The sequence below is a fragment of the Acomys russatus genome, chromosome 22, assembly GCF_903995435.1.
Source record: "Acomys russatus chromosome 22, mAcoRus1.1, whole genome shotgun sequence".
NCBI lineage: Eukaryota > Metazoa > Chordata > Mammalia > Rodentia > Muridae > Acomys > Acomys russatus.
Genome location: NC_067158.1, coordinates 53,961,904 through 53,985,775, shown reverse-complemented (window position 1 = coordinate 53,985,775; position 23,872 = coordinate 53,961,904). Strand labels below are relative to the sequence as shown.

The window sequence follows — 23,872 nt, the reverse complement described above, 5'->3', positions numbered from 1 at the left end:
CTGGAACCTACACAGTTCCCAATACAAATAAGTAATGTGAGCAATCAAATACATACGTACATATACACACACACACACAAAAAGACTCAGGTAGGTATCCTGGGGTATGTATGTTGTTTCAGAAGTTCAGAAGTTGACGCAGGAGGATGGAGAGCTTGAGGCTGGCCTGGGCTACATGAAGAGACAATTTCTAAAAAAAACAAAAACAAAACAAAACAACGCCCCCCCCCCCACCCCCAGCAGCAACAGCAGTAGTAACAAAACAATAAACAAGTTCCTATGGGAGTTTTGCTTTATTTAATAGACAGGTCTTCTTGGAGCTTGTGTTCTGCCTGCCTTGGGCCCCTGAGTAGTTAGGGTTACAGGCCTGCCACTATTCTGTGCCAAAATACAGACATGCTAAAGAGTATTGCAGTTTGTTTCAATTATGTTACAAATCTCAGGGTTTACTATATTTTGAGTGCTTAAGAAATTATACAGTAGCAGGTTTAAGTAAGAATGGCCCCTTCAGGCTAAGGTATCTGAACGTTTAGTCACTAGGGAATGGCACTATTTGAAAGGATTAGGCGGTTTAGGAGGCGTGGCCTTGTTGTAAGAAGTGCATCTCTGGGGGTGGCCTTTGAGGTTTCAAAAGTCCATGTGAGCTGGGCATGGTGGCACACACCCTTTAATCCCAGCAGTTGTGAGGCAGAGGCGGGTGGATCTTGGAGTTCAAGGCCAGCATGGTCTACAAATCAAGTTCTTTGACAGCCAGGGCTCCTCAGAGAGACAAAACAAAGCAAAACAAAAAGAAAGACAAACAATTACGCCTGCCAGGCCCAGGGCTCCTCTTCTGCCTGCCTCAGTGCTCCTAGACATGCTAATGGACCAAGCCTCTGAAACTGCAAGCAAGCAAACAAACAAACAAACCTGCCACCCTGGGGAAGCTGCTTATCTGTAATCCAGTGGTGGAGGCAGATTGGTTTCTACGGCAAGTTCCAGGCTAGCCTCAGCTATACGGTGGGACCATATACAAACAACACACATTTCCCCTTCCACTTTTAATCTTTAGGCCTCCCAAGTATTGGAAGCACAGGCGTATCCAGGAACTGCCTCCTCCTCCCTGTTACTAGCTGGTCTACAAGTCTTGAGCTCAAGAAACCCTCTGGCCTCAATCACCTGAAAAGCTGCAACTATCGGCTACTTGTGTGTGTATTGTTCAAGTTCATTCGCTTCAGTTTTTACCTTAAATTGCTCGGTGCATTTTTTTTTTTCTTCCTGGAGACAGTGTTTATCTCTGTAGCCTTGACTATCCTGGACTTTCTTTGTATACCAGGCTGGCCTTGAACTCACAGCAATCCTCCTGCCTCTGCCTCCAGAGTGCAGGGATTAAAGGCGTGAACCACCACTGCAATTATTACCTTTGGATGAAAGCTTTGGTGTATTTACAACTTAAAAAAAAAAATGAGGTCTCACAAATTCACATGACTCACCTAGGTAATTTGGAAACCTGTAAAAAACATCCCCTTCTTTCTTTTTTTGGTTTCCACTGTCAGGAACCCTGATCTGTGTTTTCAGCCCATAACCAAACCGATTAGGAAGCCAGAAGCCCAAGAACTGTAGCTTGGGAGAGTCTCAATGCTAACTTCCTATTTCGCAGCTCTGAAAATGTTAATGTTAGGAGTCTAAGGTCGTAGGGTGGCACAGGAACGAGTGGCCCATGCCTTGCCCTGTGGTTAAAAAACTTTGCTTCTAGATCCGGGGAAACCAGCAATTCCCGCCCCGCCGCCACCCCCTCCCGCCCCCACGAGGAATTAACCATTTTACAGCCGGTTCGGTTCACGTCCCCGACCAGACCAGCCTCCAAGACTCTCGAAGTCCGTTCTGGCCAAGATCGTCGCAGGGGAGGCAGGCAGAACGGAGCCTCCCGGGGGAAGGAGGGGGTCCTCTTCCCGCCACCGGGGCTGCTCCTCCAGCACCACCCCCACTCCCTCCTCCCCGCGCGGGCAGGTCTTGGCGCCAAACGGGTGGCGGCGCTGTCCACCCCGCGCGCGCGCGCGTCCGCGCCGGGGGCCCGAGGGAGGCGGGGGCTCGGCCGGCGGAAGAAAGGGCGGGGGCGAGGCGCGCGCTGCTCTCGCGTGCTCTCGCGCCGCTCCGCGTGACGGGGCCCTGGGAGTGCGCGACGATCCGGCTCCGCGGGGCTCGGGCGGCCGGCCGGGAGCGCGCGGCGGCGAGAGGGGCTGTCGGGTGCCGGTGGGCGCGGGGGGTCCGGGAGTGCGTGCGGGCGTGCGTGCGTGCACCCGCGCGCGGGCTCTCTCGGCGGAGCCGCAGCTGAGGCTGCGCTTCCCCTGCCGGACGGAGAGGGGCAGTGTCGCCCCGGCCGGCGCACGCTCGGCCCGCGTCCCCCCCCCACCCCCCGCGCGGCGGCTGCTCCTCCGCACCGCCAGCCCCAGCGCCGCTCCGGGGCGGGCGGGCGGCGGCAGCGGCGGCGGCGGGACCGACGGAGCCGCTTTGTGTGCAGCCCGACGAGGGGCGGCGGCGGCGGCGGCGCAACCACCTGACAGAGGCCCAGCGCTCGCAGCACCGTCCGCCCGCATGAGGAGGAGGAGGAGGAGGTAAAAGCGGCGGCCGCGCTCGCGCCCTCGGCGGCGGCGAAGGGAGGGACGGAAGGGGGAGACCGCAGGGGAGGGCGCGCGCGCCGAGGAGGCACCCCACCTCCGGCAGGGTTGGCCCCATACCGGTGGCCCAGAAGGCCTCGGCGATGCCGGGTAGCGCGGGGTGGCCGAGGGCCGGGAGACGCCGCCGGGCTCGGCTGCTGAAGTTACGGGACAGAATGTGAAGTGCGGAGCCGCGCGCGTCCTCCGCTTCCCGGCGCGAGGCTAGGGCCGCGGGCGGCTGGCCTGGGGGACAGGGGTGGGGTGGCCGGGGGAGGGGGCGGCCGCGCGGCAGGGACGCCGGGGACCCTCACTCCGGGGCTCGGCGCGGCCACCGCGTTCCGCTCCCGGGCGCCGGCGCCGCGCGTGGGTCCTCTTGGGGACCTAGTTTTGCGGCCTAAGCTGAACCCTCTAGGCCTCGAGTCTCCTTTCCCAGAGGGGACCGGCCAGGCGGGGATCCGGCCGATTCTCCTGGGCCGAGCTGGGGCCTTTTGGGTTCTCGCTGGTCCCCCGAGGCCACCAAACTTCCGACCTAGGTGCTCTGGGGTGCGTTTCATTGTGAAAAGAGGGCTAGGAAACTCCGGGCGCAGCTCGGCGCCTCCCGTGGCCGCCGCTGCTGCAGCCGAGAGCCCCGTGGTGGCATCGGGGCTCGCCCGGGGTTGGGACGGCGGACCCCTAGTGGGGTCCGAATCCCAGGGAAGGAACAGGATGCGGGGTCCTCCGGCCTCGGGAGGAAGGAAGGGGCCTTTCCAGATTAGAGATTTTTGAAATGAAAAAGAGGTTACAAAGTCTCCCCTTTCCCGCTGAACTTTGATTTTCTGACCGATAGAGGCCGGTAGAGGACTGTGAAAGAAAAGTTATCCCCCAGGATGGACTTCACGCAGCCGAAGCCTGCCGCTGCCCTCTGTGGCGTGCTGAGTGCAGACGGGAAAATCGCTTACCCTCCGGGAGTGAAGGAGATCACCGACAAGATCACCACCGACGAAATGATCAAACGTCTGAAGGTAAGGGTCTGGGGTCGACGATCTGCGATCCGCAAGGCTTTGTGACTCTCGTGGTTTCATTAGACTACTCAGCCTGGCCTTTGAAGTTTTTAGTGTCTAGTTTTTAAAGATAGCTTGTCCTCTTCTCTCTTAAGCCCCCGCTCCAAAGTATTGTTCTAACTTGGAGACATCTTTGGATAAAGTTCTGAAAGGACCATAAATAGCATGGGAAATTTAAATTTAAAAAGTGTGATTGTTTTCTATTCTGTTTATTAAACATAGGAACGAATGTTTAGTTGCTTCTCTTCTTTCTGCGATTATTTTACTTAATGAATATTGTTTAAGTGGCATGTACTCTTACCGAAGGTTCCTATTTTCATCAACTCCAAAAAAAAGATTGAGTTGAGCACAAGCAACCCTCCTCCCCTTAGTTTCTCACAATTTACTAATACCTGGAAGCGTAATTAAATTTTATAGAGTGTACAGATTTTTCAAAATTCTTGATTAAAAAAAAAAAAAAAAAAAAAAAAGATTTAGGTACACGTACCCAAGAAATGTGAGGACTGGATTATTGGTATTTCTTTCAGGCTCATTTTTCTTGCTGTAAATATGGGTGATCCTTAATATCAGTGTTGTCTGGTGGCTTTTGTTTTGTTTTGTTTTGTTTTGTTGTTGTGGTTTTTCAAGACAGGGTCTCTCTGTGTAGCTTTGGCTGTCCTCCGCCTGCCTCTGCCTCATTGTTGCCTGTTTTAATGTCACACTGGTCAGTTTTGGGTTTTCTTTTCACAACTGAACGAGGGCAGTTTTTGTTATGGAATCCGCTTTAAGCAGTGATTGTACCTTTGGACAAGTTTGATTCACCAGGGGATGTTGGTTGTTACAACTGGGGGCTTGTGTGGATTAGGGAGACAGGTCCATGGGTCCTGCTAGGAAACCAAGGGTGTAGGTGAAAGACAAACTACTGAAGCAGGGCACTGACAGTGGGGATAGTCAAGAGTGGGTCAGAGGAGTTCTGTGAGAGAGGATCTTCTGTAGCCTGGCTGGTCTTGAACTTAACCACTTCCCGTCCTCACTCCCCAGATGCTAGGATTATAACCACATCCTGCTAAAAACAGCAGTTCTCAACCTGTGGGTCTTGACCCCTTTGGGTTGAAGGACCCTTTCACAGAGGTCAGCTATCAGATGTTTACATTACAGTTCAAAACAGTAGCAAAGCTACAGTTACAAAGTAGCAATGAAGTCATTTGTTCGTATTCATCTTAACAGGAGGAATTGTATTAAAGGGTTGAAGCATTAGGAAGCATTTAGCAATGTCCTAAAAGATGCTAAAAGTCAGGTCAGACTTGGGGAAAGCAAGGCAAGAAACATTGTTGACAATTTCTCTGCCTTGTGCAACTTTATAAAATGTGTTTTTAGGGCTTGGTTTTGGAATTGAATAGTGTCTGTGTTTAAAGTGTTCCTATGTGCTCTTAACCACTGAGCCATCTCTCCAAGCCTAGGCTATCCTTAAACTTGAACTTGAACTCTTCCTAACTTGGTATTTAAAATTATATTCAATCATGCCTGAGCATTAAACATAGAACTTCATGCCTATTAGACTGCTACCCTACCAACTGATTCATACCTTTAGTCTATGGTTTTTTGGGTTTTTTTTCCCCTTCCCTATGGTTTATTTTTGAGTGAGGATTTCATTGTGTATGCATGCCCAGGCTAACCTCAAAATCATCATCATCATCATTTTTGGTTTTTTGAAACAGAGTTTCTCTTTGTAGCCTTGGCTGTTCTGGAGCTCACTCTGTAGACCAGGCTGGCCTCCAGCTCACAGAGATCTGCCTGCCTCTGCCTCCCTGAGTGCTGGGATTACAGGTGTGCGCTGCCCCCGCCCGGCCTGGCTCTATAATTTTAAAGTTAGAAGTATCCTAAAGAAATTCTTGAACCTCCCAACGGATGACAAAAATGAAACCTATAGTACCTAAATGACCAAGCATCATTCATAAGCTTATAAAGCTGATTAGTACAGATCGAGGGCCCTGGCATCCATTCTGTTTTGGTTCTGATTTAGCTTGCGTCTAAGGCACTTTTACTAGTTATGACTAAAGATTAGTGACTAAAAACAATATGTTAAACGGTTTGTGTGTGGGTGTATGTCTGTAGTACCTGTGTTGGAGAGGCAGGGGACAGTTTTGTATAGTTGGTTCTCTCCTTCCACCTTAAGGTGTTCTGGGCCTCAAACTCAGGTTGTCAGGTTTGGGAGTTGCCTTTAGTCTCTGAGCCGGATCAGCAGCCCAAGAATTGTGATTTGAGATGGGGTGGGGGAGGGTAGCCAGGTGGGCTGGCTGATGCAGCGCAACACTGGCCCCGAGCTTGCTGTGTAGCTAAGATGACCCTGACTTTCTCATTCTACCTCTACTCTCCAGGCACTGGCATTACAAGAGGCATTCCTCTTTGCTGGGTTTAGGCAAATGTACCCAGGACATCCCCAGGTTTGCATAGTTTAAAAAAAAGAAGTTGACATGGTCTCTTTACATATCCCTGCCTGATCTGGAACTCACTGTGCAGACCTGGCTGGCCTCAAACTCACAAAGATTTGCCTGTCTCTGAAGTGCTGGAATTGAAATCATACTCCGTAGTGCCTGGTCATAGTAAAACTTTAATTTCTGTTCTGAGGAACTGCTTTATGTATTTTGCTAGGTTTATTACACATGGTTTGGTCCCCTTGAGTATATTGGGATCATTTTGCTTTAGTAAGATGTTGCCATTATATAGCCCGGTACATCCTTTAAGGGAAGTGTCTTAGATTTCATATTAGTTTTAATTCCTTCCGTCATATACCTGAAGTTGTGATATTATATTGGTCTGTTTGTTTCTTTGATTTGTCTTGTGCAGGCTTTATGAATACAGGGCGCTAGATCAGATTTGTTCACTTTGATTCTCATAACATATTTTTCTATCTTAATACTTGGCATATAGTTAGATACAACAAATATTTGTTAAGTGACTAAATACTTCGATGTAGGGGGCTTTTAAATTCTTCCTACTCTTAGCTTAAGTTAAAAAGAAATGTATCTCTCTCTTTGTGTTGACTTGCAGATTCAGCGAGTCCGCTCAGGAGTCAGTTTTACTTCCTACCTAGTTGCGTGCGGCACAGTCTCTTGTTCATGCCATCCTGCTCCTTCATGCTAGCTGGCCTAAACGTTTAGACATTTTTCTGTCTCCCGTTTTGCAGTAAAAGTGCAGAAAATATGTTGGCTTTGGGGAAAATTAAAATGTTAATAGTTCATTTTCCCGGCGCCAGACATGGTGGCACACGCCTTTAATCCCAGCACTTGGGAGGCAGAGGCAGGTGGATCACTGTGAGTTCGAGGCCAGCCTGGTCTACAAAGCGAGTCCGGGACAGCCAAGGATATACAGAGAAACCCTGTCTCAACAACAACAACAACAAAAAGTTTATTTTCCCAGCCAGGCAGTGGTGGCACATGCCTTTAATCCCAGCTACACACAGAAAATTTAATTTTCTCCCCCTACTCTAATTCTAATATATGATTATAAACATTTGTAATTTCTTTTTAATCTTTTTGGATTTTGGTCATTTCTTATTCTCTTTCTTTCCTTTCTCTTTTTTCTTTTTTGTTTGTTTTCTGAAACAGGGTTTTTCTGTGTAACAGAACCCTGGCTGTCTTAGAACTCACTCTGTTGACCAGGCTGACCGCCAACTCACAGAGATCCTCCTGCCTCTGCCTTCCAAGTGCTGGGGTTTTATAGGTGTGCGTCCTCGCTGCTTTACTCTTTCATATTTGTTCTTTGTTTTTCTCTTTCTTTCTTTTTTTGGTTTTTTGAGACAGGGTTTCTCTGTGTAACAGCTCTGGCTGTCCTGGAACTCCCTCTGTAGTCCAGGCTGGCCTTGACCTCACGGAGAGTGCTGGGATTAAAGGCATGCACCACCACCACCTGGCCTAAGTTTTTCTTTTTTCCTTGTAGTTTGAATTTAGGGTTTGCTCATGCTTGGCCAATGTTTTAACACTGACTACAGCCTGAAACCTGACATAGCCACTTTTACTTTTAGATTCAGCTATTTTAAGTGTATCAGTATTTTGCTTGCAGGTATGTCTGTATGCTTTGTGGCCTCACAGGTCAAAGAGGGAACTGCATCCTCTGAAACTAGGGTTACAGATGGCTGTGAGTTGTCATGTTGGTGCTGGGAATTGAACACTGGTCCTCTGAGAGCATCCAGTGTTTTTTGTTTTTGGAGACAGGGTCTCTCTGTGTAGCCTTGACTGTCCTGGACTCACTTTGTAGACCAGGCTGGCCCTTGAACCGCCTGCCTCTGCCTCTGCCTCCTGAGTGCTGGGATTAAAGGCGTGCACCACCACCACCTGGCTGCCATTTGTCTTTTTAGTTAAAGTTGTTTAATACTTGTTCACACTTGGTCAGTTCTCTCCATTGTGAAGATAAGTTTCATTTCCTTTGCAGTTAGCACAACCAATGCTTTAGGAGATAATTTATTAGAATAGCCTGTTTTTCAGCTGCCCTACTTTGCTTTTCTGTTGCTGTGTTAAATGACTGAGCAGAAGCCACTTAGGGGAAGAGAGGGTTTATTTGGATTATAGGTTTCCGGTCATCTATGGATGCCAAGGAAGGGACAGCAGCAGACATGGAGTGAACTCTGCTTACTGAGTTGTTTTCTGTGGCTTGCTCAGTTTCATATATGACCCAGGACAGCCTGCGCAGAAAAGAAAATGCCCACAGACATGCTAACAGGCTGATCTGATGGCAGCAATTCCTCAATTGAGGGTTTTTCTTCTCAGGTGACTCTTAATTTGTGTCAGATTGATAAAAACCATTATAATTAACCCTGTTTAGAAACAAATGTCAAACTCAGTGTTTTCTTTTTCTTTCTTTCTTTCTTTCTTTCTTTCTTTCTTTTTTTTTTCCTTTTCGTTTTTTGGTTTTTTGAGACAGGGTCTCTCTGTGTAGCCTTGGCTATCTTGGACTCTTTGTAGACCAGGCTGGCCTCAAACTCAAAGCCATCTGCCTGCCTCCACCTCCCAGGTGCTGGGATTAAAGGCTTGCACCACCACCCCCAGCTCAAACTCAGTGTTTCAGACTGCCTTAAATAACTGTGTTGGCTCTGGTATCCTTTTTATTTTTATTCATTTATTTATTGTTTCTTGAAACAGTGTTTCTCTGTGTAGCCCTGACTGTCCTGAACTCCCTTTATAGACCAGGCTGGCCTCAAACTCAGAGTGCTGGGATTAAAGGCGTGAGCCACCATGCATGGTGTCTTTTTCTGAGATAGTGTCTTGCTGTGTATCCCTAGTTGTCCCTGGAATTTGCTGTGTAGACTAGGCTGGCCTGTAATTTGTGAGTTTGAGGCCAGCCTGGTCTACAAAGGGAATCTAGGACAGCCAAGGCTACACAGAGAAACCCTGTCTCGAAAAAGTAAAAGCAAAAACAAAAAACCTAGAAAAACAAAAAGTTGAAATGCTAGGGATTGTGCCCAGGATTTCAGGCTCATGCTGTGCCACAAATATCTGCCTGTAAGATTTCCCTGCAGTTTGTTTTGTTTAAGAATTTATTTATTTATTTAAAAAAGTTTTCTTATTATATATGCAGCGCTCTGCCTGCATGTACAGAAGAGGGCATCAGATCACATTATAGATGATTGTGAGCCTCCATGTGGTTGCTGGGGACTGAACTCATGACCTCTGGGAGAGCAGTCAGTGCTCTTAACCACTGAGCCATCTCTCCAGCCCCCTGTTTAAGACTTTATTATTACTGTGTATGTATCTATGATGTATGTGCATGGACACACAGATGCCATGGCATGCATCAGACGACAAGTTTGCGAGCAGGTTCACTCTGACCTACCTGTGATTGTCTAGGATTGGACACAGGGTGTGAGATGCGCATGGGAAGCATCTCGCAGGCCCCACAGCTTTGTTCTCTTCATTAAGGGGCGTGCACAGTACAGTGTTTGGTAGTTACTTGAAAGTGAACTTTTACCTGCTTTCTGGTATGTGTGTGTCTGTCCGTGTCCAACATTATTTAGAATATATGCTTCTTGAAGAATATTTGTAAATATCTAAAATTAGGCAATAATAAAATGAAATTGCTGCCAGGTGTGGCACGCCTTTGATCCTAGCACTCGGGAGGCAGAGGCAGGTGGATGGCTGTGAGTTCGAGGCCATCCAGGTCTACAAAGCGAGTCCAGGACAGCCAAGGCTACACAGAGAAACCCTGTCTCAAACAAAACAAACACATTGCTTTTAGGTCCTTGTAGAATAATATAACATTTTGTTTATTCAGTTTTCATTACTGTTTGGGTTTTGATTTTCAAGACAAGATTTCTCTGTAACAGCCGAGGCTTTTCTGTACTGGCTCTTGGACCAGGCTAGCTTCCAGTCCACAGAGAGCCGCCTGCCTGCCTCTTCCTCTGCCTCTCAAGTGCTGGAATCAAAGGCGTGGGCCTCCAAGTCAGGTTTATGGTCTACTTTGTAAATAGACTATATTTTAGAGTAGTTTTAGGTTCACAGCAAAGTTAACTGAAAGTTGCAGAGTCCTGTCCACTCCTCATCGCAGTCTACCCTAGTGTGACACATTTGTGTCAAAATTAACATGTCATTATCAGTCGAGCTCAGGCTTCTGCTTTTGCCTTATTTATTTACTTTTCCTTGGCCTCATTTAAACTTACTTACCTGTTTACTCCTGAAAAATAGTGTTTACAGGTAGGCAGTGGTTGTGCACGCCTTTAATCCCAGCACTTGGGAGAAAGAAGCAGGTGGATCGTTGTGAGTTTGAGGCCAGCCTGGTCTACAAAGGGAGTCCAGGAAGGCCAAGGCTACACAGAGAAACCGTTTTGGGGGGGAGGGGAAGCTTTTTTTTTTTTACATTTGTTTTGTGTGTTTGTGTGTGTGCACATGCCACACAACACATATGTGGAAGTCAGAAGACATCTTTGTTTTGTTTTTCAAGTGCTGGGATTAAAGGCATGTGCCACCAGGCCCACCTTCCTTGAGCTTTCTATGTTCATATGTTTCCTTGTCTCTCCTATCCCCCTCCCTTCCCCCTTTTCCCCCTCCCTCAGCCTTGCTTTCTCACTGGACCAGGAGTTTACCTAGTAGAGAGATTTCCTGGCTTGTGACCCAGGCACTTCCACCCATTACAATCTTCTTATTCCTGTGGTTGCATGCCCAGCTTTTTATTGAAATTTTTTAGTCTGTCTTTCTATGTAGATCAAACTCGCCCTGAACTCAAAGAGATCCTCCTGCCTTGGAGTGCTTTATCACACTTTGCTCCAACTTTTTTTTTTCTTTCAAGACAGGGTCTCTCTGTGTAGCCTTGGCTGTCCTAGACTCACTTTGTAGACCAACCTGGCCTCGAAGTCACAGTGGTCTGCCTGCCTCTGCCTCATGACTGCTGAGATTAAAGAGGTGCGCCACCACGCCCAGCTTACTAGTGATTTTTTTTTTAAATGTGATTTAACAAAAGTAATCTTCAAGTTATTTACTTGTAGAGGCAGATATTCTAGGTTTTTAAATTTTTTCATGCCACTCTGTTCCTTCCGGTTTGAATTGATGGCTACAAGAACAGCACATTAGCATGAAGAGTGCAGGTGAGGTGGCAGTCCCCACACACGTTACTAAAGAGAGCTGTGGCTGTCTGATACTGCAGCACAGACTGGCTTTAAACGTGGAGCAATCCTCCTGCCGTAGCCTAATAACCATACCATTAGTGTTGAGATTCAAAATGGGAGCCCTGTGCTGTTCTTAGTTTCACATTTTCAAAAGCAAAGACTGACCTGTTTTTCATGAGAATGTGACATTCCAGAACTAATACTTATTTAATTAATAGATGTGATCCCAGATGTGGTGACTTCTGAGTCATCAAAAGTGGAAAAAAAAATTTTTTTTTGGGGGGGGGAGGTTTTCGAGACGTTTTTCTGTGTAGCTTTGGCTCTCTTGGACTCACTTTGTACACCAGGCTGGCCTCGAACTCACAGTGATCAGCCTGCCTCTGCCTCCTGAGTGCTGGGATTAAAGGCGTGTGCCACCACACCCAGCTCAAAAGTGAAATCTTTATGACAATTAGTTTTTGATTCGTTTTCAAACAGGAAACAATGGTTTTTAACAGAATATTGTGGATATCAGATTACTCTAGTGACAGCGGTTACAGCTGAGTGTAGTAGGGCATGTCTGTAGTTCAGCACTGGGGAAGCTTGGCTTTGAGGTTAGCCTGGGCTAAAAGCAAACAGACAGACAAAGGTGAGGAAAGGAACCTTTGTTTTGTGGTTGTTTCCAAGATTTTCTTCCTTGTATTTAGTTTGTTTGGGATGCTCAGTTACTGTATCTGTAGTTTATCTTTGATTATTATTATTTATTTGTGTGTATGTGTGTTTTTGAGCAGGGTTTCTGTATGTAGTCCTGGCTGTCCTAGAATTGCTGTCTTTGAACTTAAGAGAGATAGGTTCCCCTGCCTCTGTGTCTGAGGTGCTGAGGTCAAAGGTCTGTGATGCCATGCCTAATCTCTTTTGTTATTTTTGAGAAACATTCACCTGTTACCTTTTTTGTTTTGTTTGGTTTGGTTTTTCCAGACAGGGTCTCCTCTTTAGGCCTGGCTGTCCTGTGGACCAGGTGGGCCTCAAACTCACAGTGATCCCCCTGCCTCTGAGTGCTGGGATTAAAGGTGTGTGTGCCATGGGGCTGGAGAGATGGCTCAGAGGTTAAGAGCACCACCTGCTCTTCCAGAGGTCCTGAGTTCAATTCCCAGCAACCACATGGTGTCTCACAACCATCTGTAATGTGATCTGATGCCCTCTTCTGGCCTATAGGCAGAGCACTGTATACATAATAATGAATAAATAAATCTTAAAAAAAGTGTGTGCCATGATACCCAGCTCTTGACTGTTATGTTGTTTGGCAGTTAAATGCCAATTCTGTTTCTCTGTCCGAATTACCTTTGTTAATGTTGGTTGTTTTCATTCATTTTTTTACTTTATGCTCTGTGTGTGCATTTATGTGCACGTGGCAGCATATGTGGTGAATGCCTGTGTGTGCACAGGAGTGGATCTTCCTCATCCCATTTCCACTTGATTTCTTGTGTCTCTCACTGAATATGAAGCACACCTTTTTGGCTTTACTGGTTGGATGACAAGCTCTTGAGATAGGCTGTCTCTACCATTCTGCCCACCTTTACTTGCTGGGATTATAGGTTTGATTCACTGTATCCCCAGCTTTTACAAAGTGATCTGCATTTAGGTCCTCATGCGTGTACAGTAGGCACTTTACCAACTGAGCCGTCTCCCCAGGTCCTGTCCCCCTCTTTCTCAATACCCACTTTTTTTTTTTTTTTTTAAAGTAATAGGCCCTGGAACTTGCTGGCTGATTACTCCGAGATCAAATTGCCTCTGCATCCTGAGTGCTGAGGTTAAAGGCATGCGACACCACACTTGGCGTCACCTCTGAGCTTTTAAAAATCTTTTTACATATTTACTTAATGTGTATAGGTGCTTTGTCTGCTGTCCTTCAAGCTTGTGCCTGGTCGCTGTAAGGGACACCCTGGAACTGGAGCTGTAGATGGTTGTGTGCCCCTGTGTGCGAGCCAAACTCTGGCCCTGTGGAAGAGCAACCAGTGCTGTTCACCACTGAATCTCCAGCCCCTATGAGCTTTAGTGCTGCATATTGTACACTAGCTGAGGGTAATCACAAATGTTCACAGGTTGTTTCCCAGTGCAGAAATATCTAATCAGGTGCATGATTTCTTAATTTATTAGTGTATTAAAATTAAAACCAAAACACCTCACTTGACTCTATACCACATAGGATCTGAGAAATGTGTCTAGATTTTCAAGTTCAAATTTCCTCTTGCTGCTCCTTCATAGCTACTTCTTACAGCATGTGGAATCACTTAACTAAGCCCTTACCTGTGAGGTCCTCCTCACTGTGAGGTCCTCCTCATCTGCTTCCTATGCCTGAATTGGTCAAAGTGGTTAGGTAACAGTCTCGATTTCAGTATATGGAACTAATGCTGTATTCTGTGGTTAATAGATACAGTCTTCTCCTGAGACCTAAAACCGTAAGTTAGTTGGCTAAATGTTAGGTGGAAGCCAAAAAATTGACTATGCTCTTAAGTATAATAGTGAAAGGGGCCCTCTGATTTCTTCCCTTCCGTTTCTAGAGTTGTATTCAGTGAGAGAAGTAACAGTTTGTCTCTAGTCCAGAGCATATATTACAGTTTGAAAATAGAACCTTACTGTTTCACAGGTGAGGTCACATATCTGACTGTCACCGTGAGCCATTCTATTGGACTAACTCACCAGTGATTACTGTGGTATAGGTGCAGAGATCACAGGTGCTAAGACATAGAGCTCCTCACCAATTAAATTCTAGCCCGGTGAGTTTTGATATTTAGAAGTTATTTTTTAGTTTGGTTTCCAGTTTTTTTAGTGCACTCTTGAAGAGCAGAGTTCAATTCATTTTTCCCCTTTTCTCCATTAGGGGTCATATAATGTTTATGCTACAAGGTTTATTATTTATACCTGAGTTTTGTGGTATAATACACTTGGAGAGATGGGTCAGTGGTTAAGAGTGCTCTGGTCCTGCAGAGGACCTGGGTTTAGCTCCTAGCACCCATGTTTGATGGCTGTGGCCACCTGTAACTCCAGGTCCTGGCCATCTGATATCTTTGGTGGCCCGAGGCACCCAAGTTTACATGAACATTCCCCCCCCACCAACAGATATACACACATATACTTCTTGTTTGGTTGGGTTTTTTGTTTTTTGTTTTTGTTTTGTTTTGTTTTGTTTTGTTTTTGAGACAGGGTTTTTCTGTGTAGCCTTGACTGTCCTAGACCAGGCTGGCCTCGAACTCACAGCGGTCCACCTGCCTCTGCCTCCCAAGTGACATATATACATAATTTTTTCATAAATTTAAATCTTAAAAAACCCTGATCTTTTCTTGTGTCTGCCCATCCCCCCACATCTATGTAGCTCTGTCTTGGATCTACTCTGTAGACCAAGGTGGCTCAATTTACAGAGATCCACCTGCCTCTGCCTCCTGAGTGTACAGGAAGCACCTCCAGGTGTGGTGGCGCGTTCCGGTAGTTGCAGATCTTGAGAGGTGATGGCAAAAGTTCAAGGCCACCCAGGCCTACATGAGATCCTGTCTCAGAAAAGGAAAGAAATGTATACCTCTTTACTAAAGGATTATCCTGTCTTTGAGTCTTACAGTCTCCCCTAGTTCCTTCTGTGTTTTGTTGAGAACTCATTAGGGTGTGCTGGGGATGTCACTTAGTGGGAGAATCATTGTATTGAGGACCTAGCCCTAGTTCAAGCCTTAGACATGGAGGGAAAAAAGAAACTTGTTTGTTGATTGAATGATATGTACCAAAGAAGTCAGGCTCTAGGGGTTGGAGAGATGGCTCAGAGCTTAGCAACACTTCTTGCTCTTTCTTTCTTTTATTTTTTATTATATATATATATGTATATATATGTTTGTTTTTTGAGACAGGGTTTCTCTGTGTAGCCTTGGGTGTCCTGGACTCACTTTGTAGACCGGGCTGGCTTCGAACTCAGTGATCTGCCTGCCCCTGCCCTCCAAATGCTGTGGTTAAAGGCATGCTCCACCTGACAGGCTTTATTCCTTATTTTAGAAAATTATTTAATTTTATTTTAATTTTGAGACAAGGTCTCAATACAAAGCCCTGGCTTTCCTGAAACCCTGTTGACCAGGCTGGTGTAGAGCTCAGGGATCTGCCTGCCTGCCTTTGCCTTCCAATTGCTGGGCTGAAAGGAGTACATCACTGAGTAGCTCTGGCTAGCCTGGAACTCTTGCTTCTGCGTTTTGCCTTCCAAGGGCTGGGATTAGCATCATAGCTCATGATAGATAGCCCAGGCTGGCCCGAAGTTTTCTATGTAGTCAGGGCTGGTCTTTTTGTTGTTGGTTTTGTTTTTCTGAGACAGGGTTTCTCTGTGCAACAGCTCTGGCTGTCCTGGATCTCCCTCTGTAGACCAGGCTGGCCTCGAACTCACAGAGCTCCTCCTGCCTCTGCCTCCAAAGTGCTGGGATTAAAGGTGTGCACCACCACCGCCCAGCTCAAGGCTGGTCTTAACTCCTGATATTCTTGCTTGTTTTTTGAGCCCTGGAATTAGAAATGTGTGCCATTACAGCTAGCGCTCTCGCTCTCTCTCTCTCTCTCTCTTTTGGTTTTTCGAGACAGGGTTTCTCTGTGTAGCCTTGGTTGTTCTGGACTCACTCTGTAGGTCAGGCTGGCCTCGAACTCACAGGGATCCACCGGCCTCTGCCTCCCGAGTGCTGGTGCCACCGTGCCCGGCTCACAAACTAGCTTTCTTGTAGTTTTGATTTGCTTTTCTCTGGTGAGAATCTTTTCATGTATTGATTAGCAACTTGTAATCTTTCTTGGGGGAAAAAGATAAATCCTTTGTCTATTAACAAAAACAAAAAAAATTACATTTGCTGATTTGTGTGGCACTGACGGGGTTATACATTTGTTATAGTGCACATATGGAGGTCACAGGACAACTTGAGGGAGGAATTAGTTCTCTTTCGAAAACAAATGAGTCCTGGGGCTCTCACTTGGGTCACCAGGCTTGGTAGCAAATACCCTTACACTTAGCACCATCTTTCTAGCTTTCTTTTTAAGAGTTTCTTTGTAAGCTCTTGCCCATTCGTAAGTATGTTAAAAATAAAAAACAAAATACTTTTCATTACTGAGTTATAAGAGTGTATACACACAAGCCGTGTGGTGGTGGCCCACGCCTTTAATCCCAGCACTCGGGAGGTAGAGGCAGAGGCAGGCGGATTTCTGTGAGTTCGAGGCCAGCCTGGTTTACAAAGTGAGTCTAGGACAACCAAGGCTACACAGAGAAACCCTGTCTCCAAAACACAGAAACAAAACAAAAAAAACCCATGTAGGCAGTCCATATTTTAAGAAATACTCAGGCTTGAGAGGTGGCTCAGCAGTTCAGAGCACTGGCTGTTCTTCCAGAGGACCCAGCATCCACATGGCAACAAAACAAACCAAAAAAGAGTGCATACACACCTACCCACCACATGTGCGTAATCCAAACACCTTAATAAAAACATTTACCTTTTTTTTTTTTTTTTTGAAGACAGGTTCTCACTGTATAGCCCAATTGTCTAGAACTCAGTATGTAGAGCAAGCTGGCCTCTGGAAGACCCACCTGCTTCTGCCCCTTGTGTAGTGGGGTTAAAGGCATGTGCTGCCAAGACCAGCAAAAGATTCTTCAGTATACACTTCTGGCACCATTGTCAAGAATTAGATCATTTTCATTGGACTGGTATGATGGCTCCTCTGCTCTGTTCCATCACATTACTTTTGTGTTAGTGACCTGGTTTTTGTTTGTTTGTGGTTTTGAAATATAATTTGAAATCAAGAGCTTAATGTATCCACAGTTTCTCTTTTTGCTTAAACTTGTTTTAGAATTTTAAGATTGGTTTTTCTATTTCTGTCAAGTCAGTCATACGAGCTTCGGCATTGCATTGACCATGTAGCTAGCTCACTTGGGGTGACGTGACAGTTGCACAGCATTTATTCTGCTGTCCCTAAGCATGAAATGCCCTTCTATCTTATGGTGTCTTCTTACATGGTGTTTAACAGTTTTCAATGTAGAAGTCCTTCACCTTTTTCGTTAGGTTTATTTGTAGGGCTTCATTATTTATTTTCTGCCTTTTTTTTTTTTTTTTTTTTTTTAAAAAGGCGTGTGCTCATGGAGGGCAAGGACAGCTTGGAGGAGTCTCTCCTCTCCTCCTCCACATGGATCCCAGGCATCAATCTCCAGTTTGGCAGCACATGCCTGGGATTATAGGCGTGTGCCACCAGGCCTGCCTTAGAAATTTTATTTTATGTGCTTGCGTGTTCTGTTTTACATGCATGTACACACACCACATGTGTGTTTGATGGCAGATAAGGGCTTCCATTCCTCTGAAAGCGGAGTTAAAGATTGTTGTGAGCCACCGTGTGGGTGCTGGGAGCCAAACTGGGGCTCTCTACTAGAGCCACTCGTGCTCCTAATCACCCAGCTGCTCATCTATGTCCTGAGCCCGTTTGTTTTGTTTTCCTTTTCTATACCCCCTCCCCCCCAGGGTCGAATTTATTATAAATTGGTCTTTTAACTGTTTAGGGAGGGCATGATCTGAACTGCTGCTCCTTCTGTCTTCACCTCCCTGATGCTGGAATACTGGTGTTTACTATACACATTGGCACTCTGCTATCACCCCCCACCCCCAGGGTTCCCTTGTAGTCCTGTGCTTGCTTTGTAGACTGGGCTGGCCACAAACTCACAGCGGCCTGCCTGCCTTTGCCTCCTGAGTGCTGGGATCAAAAGTGCGCACAACCACGCCCAGCGATTTTTTTTTTTTTCTTTTTTAAATGCTGCTACTTTGCTAAAAGTAGTTATCACAGTTTTTACTAGTTTGCTTTCGGTACTCTGATAAACACCGGCAACCAAAAACAACTCGGGGAAGAAAGGAGTTATTTGTCTCACATATCCTGATCATAGTGGAGGGAAGGTAGGGCATGATTTCAAGCAGGAGTGGAAGCCACAATCACAGAGGAATGCTGCTTACTGGTTTGCTTCCCTTGCCTTGCTCAGCTGCTGTTACTTATATGACCTAGTTCCAGCTGCCTAGAAATGGACAGTGTGTTGGACTTTCCAACATTAACACCTAAGAAAATGTCCCATAGGCTAATGTAATGGAGGAAATTCTTTCCAGGTGACTCTAGTTAGTGTCAAGTTGACAAAAATAACAAACAAACAACAAATGAACAAGTAAACTCAACCAAAACAACAAAAAACCCAATCAGTACAATACCTATGTACTTTTTGGTTAGTCTTTAGGGGCTACATGAACTTTAGAAACTTTTTTGCCACTTCTTGTTCCATCAGCTTATGGGCTGGTCAGGTTCTCACTGGCTTGTTCACAGGTGGAGATGGGTGAGTGGTTGCACGAAATGTCCAAACTGAAGGCTGGCTTCTCAACACATACGAGCAGTAGAAGCAAACAGAGCACTGAGTTTACCCTGGTGCAGATCTGAGAGAACCAGACACTAACTCTGCTGGTCTGGTGTTTTTAGACCTGTATTAGCTGTAAGCCATCCTGTGAAGGGAGGAAGCTGGAGAAATGCAGTGATCCATACTCACCAGGTTTGGGCTTACGGGTCTTAGTCCTGCCATGCAGCAAACTGTACTACCAAGTGAGGCAGTGTCATAGGATCACAGCAGTCAACCTCCATAGACTTGAGCTCCCTGCTGCTCCAGCTCACCGGGTGCATGGCCAACCCTTTCCCTCTGCACAGCTGCCTCTTGGGGTTTTTCTCTATGTGTTCCTTGTAGCCTGATGTCCTTAGGCTTCCTGACTTGTTTCTAAACTTTTAGAATAGTCCAGTTCTCAAAAACAAAGCAAAGCAAAACAGAAGGTCCCCTTTCATGATGGTGCTAAGCTGACACATTCTGAGCTATCGAGAGCAGCAGGAAGTTGGTTTCTGCTCCAGTGCTAGTCTGTCACTGCAGGAGGAGTAGCTGTAACATACAATCCCTGCACTGGATTTAAGGCTTCTGAGAACGGTGGGTCTCTCTGGTAGTTAAGACTATCAGTTTGTTGTCACAGAGATGCAAGCCTTAGCTTTTGGTTTTGTCTTGAACCTCCTCACCCTGGGTGGGTGGACAGAATTGGAGAAGTAATTTACAGACTACTTCCTGCGTTTCTAGGTTGCCTTTCTGTTTTCCCAAGTTTTTGAGCTGTCTTGTTGATTCCAAACTATGTGTTGGAATATAGTTTCTGTCTGTCTCTTTTGGCTTTATGAGACAGGGTTTCTCTGTGTAGCCCTGGCTGTCCTGTACTCAATAGACCAGGCTGGCCACGAACTCACAAAGATCGCCTGCTTTTGCGTCCAGAGTGCTGGGATTAAAGATGTGCACCACCACACCTGGCCCTAGTTTGACATTTTTACCTTGACTCCTCTCTCATAGAATCCCATAAAGGAAATATCTCTACTCTAGTTCTTGAATATTTCTTTCTTTTCTTTTTTTGGTTTTTCAAAACTGTTTCTCTGTGTTAACAACCCTGGCTGTCCTGGACTTAATTTAATTTGTAGACCAGGCTGGCCCGGAACTCAAAGAGATCCACCTGCTTCTGCCTCCTCGGTGTTGGGATTAAAGGCACGCACCACCACGCCAGCTTATTTTTTCTTTTATCAAAAAGTGTTAGATTTTATGAAATACTTTTTCTGCATCTTTCATGATTTTATTTTATATTACAATTGTATTATGTTGCTTGGTGTTCAGATATTAAACCAACTGTGCATTCCTAATATAAATCCTACTTGGTCATAGTAAATTTTATATGCTGTAGTTAGCTTTCTGTTGCTATGGTAAACTCCATGACCAAAGCCAACTTGGGGAGAACAGGTTTATTTAGCGTACGTGTTCGTCATTGAGGGAAGCCGAGGCAGTAGTGACCCCAGCAGGCCAGGACCCTGAAGCACAGGAGGTGGGGTGCTGCTTGCTGCTCTTGCTCTTCGAGGCTCACTCTTGCTAGCTCCCCTCCAAGACAAGGCCCCACTTTGTAAACCACTGGCTTCAAACTCAGATCTGCTTGCCTCTACCTTACAAGTACAGGGATTAAAGGTGTGTACCACTACACCTGGCTCTCAGCTTGTTTTAGTTATACGACTCACAACCTCCTCACAGTGGGCTGGGCCTTCACAAATCAATCATCAGTCAAGAAAATGTCTCCACAGACTTGCCCTACAGGCCAATCTGATGGAGGCATTTTCTCAATTGAGGTTCCCTCTTCCCAGATGACTTTAGCTTATATCAAGGTAATAAAAAAACTAACCAACAAAGTTACTGAATTTGGTTTATTGGTATTTTGTTGAGTTTTTGTTTGTTTATTTGTTTGTTTTTGTTGTTGTTGCTGCTGGTGTGTGTGTGTGTGTGTGTGTGTGTGTGGTATTTTTTTGTTTTGTTTTTTTTTGAGACAGAGTCTCTCTGTGTTAGCCTTGGCTGTCCTAGATTCACTTTGTAGATCAGGCTGGTCTGGAACTCAACAGTGATCCGCCTGCCTCTGCCTCCTGAGTGCTGGGATTAAAGATGTGTGTCACCATGCCTGACTCCATTTATTTTTATTTTATGTGCATTGGTGGTTTGCCTGCGTGTATGTCTTTGTGAGGGTGTCAGATTTGGGGTTACAGACAGTTGTCAGCTGGGATTTGTACCCAGGTCCTCTAGAAGAGCAGTTAGTGCTCCTAACTACTGAGCCCTCTCCAGCCCTCCTTTCATCGGTTATATAACTTGTTAGTATTTTATAGTTTGTTTTATTTTTGTACAGTCAGAAATATCTTTCATTTGAATCTTGGTTTAGTCATTTCTTCCTGGTTAATCTAGCTTGAGTTGTTAATTTTGTTAGGCTACTCAAAGAACTGGCTACTTAGTTTTCTTTTCACTTATTGTCTGTTGAGTTGACATTTAGTGTAGGAAAGCTTTGTTCTGTTTCTCCGCCACTGTCTCCCTTCTCTGGTCTTGCTTCTTGCTTCTAGGGAATTTCCCTGTGTTGATTTTCCTTGGGCTCTCACAGTTAACACCGTAATTATTTCCATCTTTTCCCACATACATATACGTCCTTGTTTACTAGAATCTTCTTCCTCTAATTCGTAATCCATTCAACAACAAAAGAAATTAAGAGAAAGAAACCAAGCAATGTTTTCATTTCATTCACAAGCAAAAAGACTTGAAATAATGATTACTCACTTTACAAGTACAGCAAATGATACACCATTTTCAAAGAAGACAGTTGACTCTCAGGAAGCCAGCAGACTAGCTCGAGTTTGAGGCCAGCATGCAATACACACAGTGAGTTCCAGGCCAGCTAGGGCTTCATAGTGAGACCCTGTCTCAAAAAAGGAAAGGAGGGTGGTGCTGTGGGTGGGAAGCTAAGCAAGTCAAAGCAGCATTCTTCCTAGCTCTTGCCTTAGTTTCTGCCCTGACTCCCTCAGCCGTGCACTGTGGTGTGGAAATGTAAGCCAGGTAAGCCCTTTCCTCCCACAAGTCCCAGCAACAGAGCAGCAAGCGAATAGCTCAGCAGCACCATCCTGGGAAACAATTCTTTTAATACATGAGCACTTGGAAGAAGATAAAAAATCCTCACTGTATTCTTTCTGCCCTAGACCACCAAGGGTTTTGTTTGCCCCGAGACAGGGTCTCTCTGTGTGACCTTGGCTGTCCTGGACTCACTTTGTAGACCAGGCTGGCTCCGAACTCACAGCAATCCACCTGCCTCTGCCCCACAAGTTTTGGGATTAAAGGTATGCGCCACCATGCCCAGTTTATTTGCTTATTTTTAAGACACAGGCTTGCTGTTTGGCTGGGAATTCACAACAGAGATCAGGCTACCCTTCAACTTATGGGAACCTCTCCTCTCAAGTGCTAAAAGTACAGATAATAGGCCTATATATTTTCTTAAAAGTAATTTTAAGTTTACCTGCACTGCCCCTTCAGTTTGACTTTCTGAGTTATGTCCTTTACAATAAAGCTGTAAATGACACTTATGTTCATATTCTTACAGAAAATTATTGAGCCTGAAAGAGTTGTAGCTGGTTTGTCAGAGGTACTGTGTTCCCACAAGACTTCTGGCTGGCATCTGAAGTGGCAGAGGGGGGTCTGATGAATAAGCTTACCTGTTAAATATTTATTCACATATTTTATTTATATGAGTGCTCTGTGTTCATGCACACCAGAAGAGGGAATCAGATCCCATTACAAATAGTTATGAGCTGCCACGTGGTTCCTGGGAATTGAATTCAGGACGTCTGGAAGAGCAGTCACACACTCTTAAAGGCTGAGTCATCTCTCCAGTCCCAGAAGCTTACCTTTTAACTTGGAAGATCTATACAAATTCCAGAACATTATTGTTGTGAGGTGGGTAGGACAGTCACTCACTGGGTGTCAGAGAATTGATGTCATGTCCCTAGTGCTGGGACTAAAGGCATGCGCCACCATGCCCCACCCAAGATCTTCTTTTTTAAGTTGCATTGATAATAAAGTGTTATCATGACAATAGAAAAGTAACTAATGACGATATTTGTATGATTACTTAGTTCATATTTCTTATTGTTAGTAGGATTAGAATGAAAAAATCTTTTGGCTGGGCATGGTGGCATACATCTGTAATTCTAGCACTGGAATTAGATCAGCTTGATGGCAGAGAGGATTCATCAGTGAAGGTGGCAAAGAAAAGTGGTGGATCTCCACGGTGTGAACTGCTCTCCTTCTGTCTTTTATCGGGGTTCTCAGATGTTTATGGAGCCAGATAAATGATGGGAACCCTCAAAACTGTGGTGCTAAGACGATGTGGAAACACTGTTATAATGAAGCAAGTAACAGAGCGGTGTTGGTGGTGTCGGCTGGTTTGGCAAGATCTTGTTTCTCGTGCTTGTGTGATTACCTGCTGTCCTGCTGTAAGGCAGCACTGCGGCTGCATCAGCCTTGAGCAGGCAGTCATGCAGCTGCCTCCTGTTGCTGGCCAACCGGCCTCAAAGGTAGTCTTGCTTCTGGCTTCTTGGGTTTTGTTTGTTTTGAGACAGGGTCTCTGTGTGTAGCCATGGCTGTCCTGGACTTGCTTTGTAGACCAGGCTGGCCTTGAACTCACAGTGATCCACCTGCCTCTGCCTCCGCCTCCAGATTCCTTATATCGCTTTCTCTCTTACCACCTCAATCCCTTTCAATACTAGGTATGAGAAAAAGAAGGCGAGTGGGGAGAAGGGTGCAGTTTTTTTTGTTTTTTTTTTTTGTTTTTTTGTTTTTGTTTTTTTTTGTTTTTGTTTTTTGTTTTTTTTTTTTGTTAAAGCTACTTCCTGCTGTTGAGGGTCGTTGGGTTCTTTGGAGCAAGTCCAATCTGTCATCAGGATATTCAGCCAACAAGAGCAAATGGAACAGCAGCCTCTCTCCCTTCCCCAGTTGTCTCCTCCAAGTCGTCTTCTTACAGTCTTTGTTCCTCTCTCTGGGCTTTCTTTCGTATTTATTCCAACTGGCAAAGGCCATGCCCTCTCACGAGGGAGTTAGCAGCTGTGGACAAACTGGAACAGCTCCCATAATCCCACACCTGGGATTAAACAAGAACATGTTTACACATCATAAGCCAAAATTTCCACATCTATATATACCATGTATGTGTCTAGTGCCTGCAGAGGCCAGAAAAGGCACTGGAGTTACACATGGTTAT

General features: G+C 45.6%; 1 protein-coding gene across 1 annotated transcript in view; it reads left to right on the top strand.

Moving 5' to 3' along the window:
• Positions 1-2,449: 2,449 nt before the first annotated feature.
• Positions 2,450-23,872, top strand: part of Pds5a (PDS5 cohesin associated factor A) — an 88,280-nt gene continuing 66,857 nt past the window's right edge. The window contains exons 1-2 of the mRNA XM_051165256.1: positions 2,450-2,594; positions 3,463-3,637. Coding sequence (XP_051021213.1) covers positions 3,503-3,637 — 135 coding nt within the window. The 5' untranslated portion in view covers positions 2,450-2,594; positions 3,463-3,502. The remainder of the gene's footprint in view (positions 2,595-3,462; positions 3,638-23,872) is intronic.